The sequence below is a fragment of the Lactuca virosa genome, chromosome 9 (assembly GCF_052849685.1).
Source record: "Lactuca virosa cultivar CGN04683 chromosome 9, Lactuca_virosa_CGN04683_v6, whole genome shotgun sequence".
NCBI classification, from domain to species: Eukaryota; Viridiplantae; Streptophyta; class Magnoliopsida; order Asterales; family Asteraceae; genus Lactuca; species Lactuca virosa.
This window is the reverse complement of record NC_136434.1, coordinates 119,881,528-119,885,401: the sequence shown is the minus strand read 5'-3', so window position 1 is coordinate 119,885,401 and position 3,874 is coordinate 119,881,528. Positions and strand designations below refer to the sequence as shown.

General features: G+C 26.8%; 1 protein-coding gene across 1 annotated transcript; it reads right to left on the bottom strand.

The window, feature by feature from the left end:
* Positions 1-765: 765 nt before the first annotated feature.
* Positions 766-2,223, bottom strand: LOC145139718 (uncharacterized). Its single transcript, XM_079073445.1, has 3 exons — positions 2,143-2,223; positions 886-2,074; positions 766-797 (listed from the first exon to the last, which is right to left on the bottom strand). Exons 1-3 carry the CDS (start codon positions 2,221-2,223, stop codon positions 766-768), a joined length of 1,302 nt encoding a protein of 433 aa, XP_078929571.1.
* Between the last annotated feature and the right edge of the window lie 1,651 nt (positions 2,224-3,874).

Genomic DNA, 3,874 nt, shown 5'->3' with positions numbered 1-3,874 from the left:
ATAAAAAACTATAGGAACCAAAACTGTAATTAATGCAAATGCTAAAAGTAGAATTACTCATCTACTCTAATAAATAAATATCTATTTTGTCACTTATCAATCTCTCATTAATTTTGACACTTTTCATATTGTGGTATTTGAAATAAATAATATCTATATACCAATTTCTAGTTTGTTTCAATTTTTAAAATTAAAAAGCCATATACTTATATATGTAAAATATTAAATATAATAAATATGATAGTAATTGCAATGAATACTTTTATTTTTTCTTTATTTTGAAAATTTACTTTAAAAAATAGTTATTGTTTACACTTTGATATTTAATTTTTTTAATAATCTTGTATAATACACGAGTCTCACATTTAGTTTACTGATATTTAAGAGGTATATATAATATCCTTTAATAGTTGTACATTTCAATGTTGGAATGATGAAATATGTTATACTTATATTTGGATGTGATTTACTTATAGGCTAATCACAAACAAAAAAAAAAGACCAAATTCGGTAAGTAATATTACAATATAACCATAAAATTGAGAAGGTAATATTACTATGTTCTAGGTTGATTAAACATGTTATAATCATAATCATAGTTGCAACAAGTAACTTTGTTGAATTATCAAAGTTGTGATGATGTTATTTGGTTCAAACCAAGACTTGCAGCCACCAAATTATAGTATCGTTGGCCATAAGTTTTTGTTGGCAACTTGTTTGCGAATATGAAACGGTTTCTGTTACGTTTCTTTAAATATGTAAATTCTACAAATCGTTACAATCCACCATACTCAAACCTTTTACAAAGATAAGATAAAAGAAATGATTAATAATAAACGATAAGTCATCTCTTTTAAATATCTTGAGTAATATTTTTTAAACTACAATGAGAATGATAACGTTGAGTATACATATGTAGGCGACTAATATACGGAGTAATCCATACAGATGCACACTCGTGTCGATAGTGAATCCATTGAGGCACAACATGAGGCATAGGGAAACCTCCATGCAATGTTAATTTGACATAATGGTTATCATTAACATGTCCAATTGCAATAGCAACATGTTGATACCAAGCTGGCGGAGTAGACCAAAGCGGTAAGTATGTCATGATGTCTCCGACACTTAAACAGTGTAATATCACATTATACCTTGAAGCAATTAAAATACCGATTTCAGGCAAAGTCATCCAATGCTCTGATGTTGCAACAATATCCGAACGAAAGAAATTCAAAGAGTCATGAAGTTGTAGCCGACATTCCCTACCAAAAATCTCATTATATTCTTTCTTGTGTGTGTTTAACTCATCCATTAAATCAGATCGAATTGTTGGCCATGCATCTTCATTAAAACCAAGACAAACAGCTATTGCTCGAAATCCACAGTTTCCGTCACTTTTTACATCTACTACTTGTGTTATGTACCGCTCAAACATATCCGGGAACTGATTAACGTATGAACATGAACATGCACACGAAGTATGCCTTGACATGTTAAAACCACTTTGTCTAAAGGAATGTTCAATTGGTAGATCAACAAGATTATTTCTCAAAAATTCATCATTAGTATGAGCATCAATATCACAAACCATAGTTTGTGATGGAACTTTCTCCTTTAAACTTTTTAGAAATTTTTGGCGAGCATTGTATATGGTTTTTAAAGAAGACACATTATCTTTATTTTGTTCTTTCAGTGCTAATAGAATATCCATCGGTTTAACATTTTTTTTCGTCAAATCTTTCACCAAACGCGTTTCTTCATCAGACAATCGTCTTGCATATGCATGTCCCTCCATATGTACATCAGGTTCATGATTATGTTCATCACATATCACCTTTAACGTCCAAAAATCATTCGTCTTCGAGTATTTTCCCGCCAATTCAAATGGACAGTTAATTTTTTTTGAACGAGTATTTTTACTAGAGGGTTTTTTACTTGTATATGTACCACCGCGATCACATGTGAGTATAATGTCATACATGGCCATGGATCTTCTAGTAACAATAACATAACCAAGACAACGTCCGACATTTTGGGCCCATTTCTTTAAATCTTCACTAGATTTAAACACCTGAAATTGACTATTTTATAGTTAACAAAATAAAATAAATGATAATGAGATTGAATAACATAACATACCATGTTGGTGGAAAATTGTGATGTAGTGTTGACAACAAAATCTCTTTCATATTTGATTACTTCATTTGTGTGGGAGCCCATCATTTGCTTTAACTGTTGATTAATATCACACTTCATAAGAGATGGATAATAGTGAATAGTGATCGGAGAAAAACCCATACAACTTATAAGCTGCATTAATGATGATCACATATGAAACTTGTACGTTACTGAACAAGTGATGTTTTTTTTATTATTAATTGAATAAAGGTTACTATTTGAAAATTATTATATATATATATATATATATATATATATATATATATGATGAAAAATAATTGGGTAATTCTAAAGGCACGAACCATATTCCAACTACACGAAGATTTGATGTGCCGTCAGTCATTGTCAAACACAAATTTTGATTGACTGTATATCAATTTTATTTATATATATATATATATATATATATATATATATATATATATATATATATATATATATATATATATAAGTGTTTACTTTAACCCTTATTCTTTTATAATCTTGTTGTTTTTTATGATTCTTGTTTAAGATTCCAAATCATCCTTTTTAATATCAAGTAATATATAAATCCAAATATATATTGCCCAGCCGTTTTTATCATTATTTTTATAAAAAGCTTTTTTCAATTGTGTGTAACATTAGTTATGTTTTTGTTTAATATTTTATATTGTATTGATGAATAATAAATATAATCTTGGTATTATTTCAAACACGTTTGATTTTACGGACATATATATATGTTATTTCATTACGTGGATAAAAAATATATGTTATTTTCATAAATAATGATATATCTAAGTGTCAAAAACCATATGAAATAAAAGAACAAACATAAATATTCAACTTAAGAACCATAAACATATAAATTTACTTTTAGTTTCAATTATATAAAATGACACGGTAACACTAAAATCATCAACATCATTTGAAATGATATGTTTTTTCAACAAATTTTACACTATTTTTTTTCAACATTCATTTTTAGTCAACCGTATTGGACATGTATAGATAATTAAAAATTAAAATTTATAATATATTTGAAAAACAAAATCGAAAAAAATATCATTTCAAAATGGATTGTTAATATAATTTCTCGCGTTCTCGATTTCATAAATGTTTTCGTTTGAATATATATATATATATATATATATATATATATGAAAATTTGTCAAAAACATATGTTTTGAATATATTATTATAAAAAAAGACAAATTTTTAAAGTAAAAAGATTTAAAACTTAAAGGGGTAATAAAGATTATTGTTATAAGATATAGGGTCTTAAATGAAAATATTTGACAAGTATAATAGATTTATAATGGATTGGACAGATTGGATGTGAAGATAAGTAAAAAGGGGACTTTTATGCAATACACCAATTTATTCGTGTACGGAGAACCCAAAATAATTATAATATACCATTGGGAAGTAGAAATGTGAGTATAGATTACAGACCAGAGAGAGTGGAACCATGACTATCCATAGGCTATTATTATACGCCGTAGGGTAGAAATACCGCCTAAATATATCAAGTCAATCACAATCACGCCGAATATTACATCAATTCACATCAATATTTACTAATGATTATTAAAAGTTTATTTACAAATCCTTTTCGATACAAAAATGTTTTTGAAAGTTTTATAACAAATTAACAATTTATATATATTATTTTAAAATATTTTATAAAATTAATTTTTTAATAACATGTAAT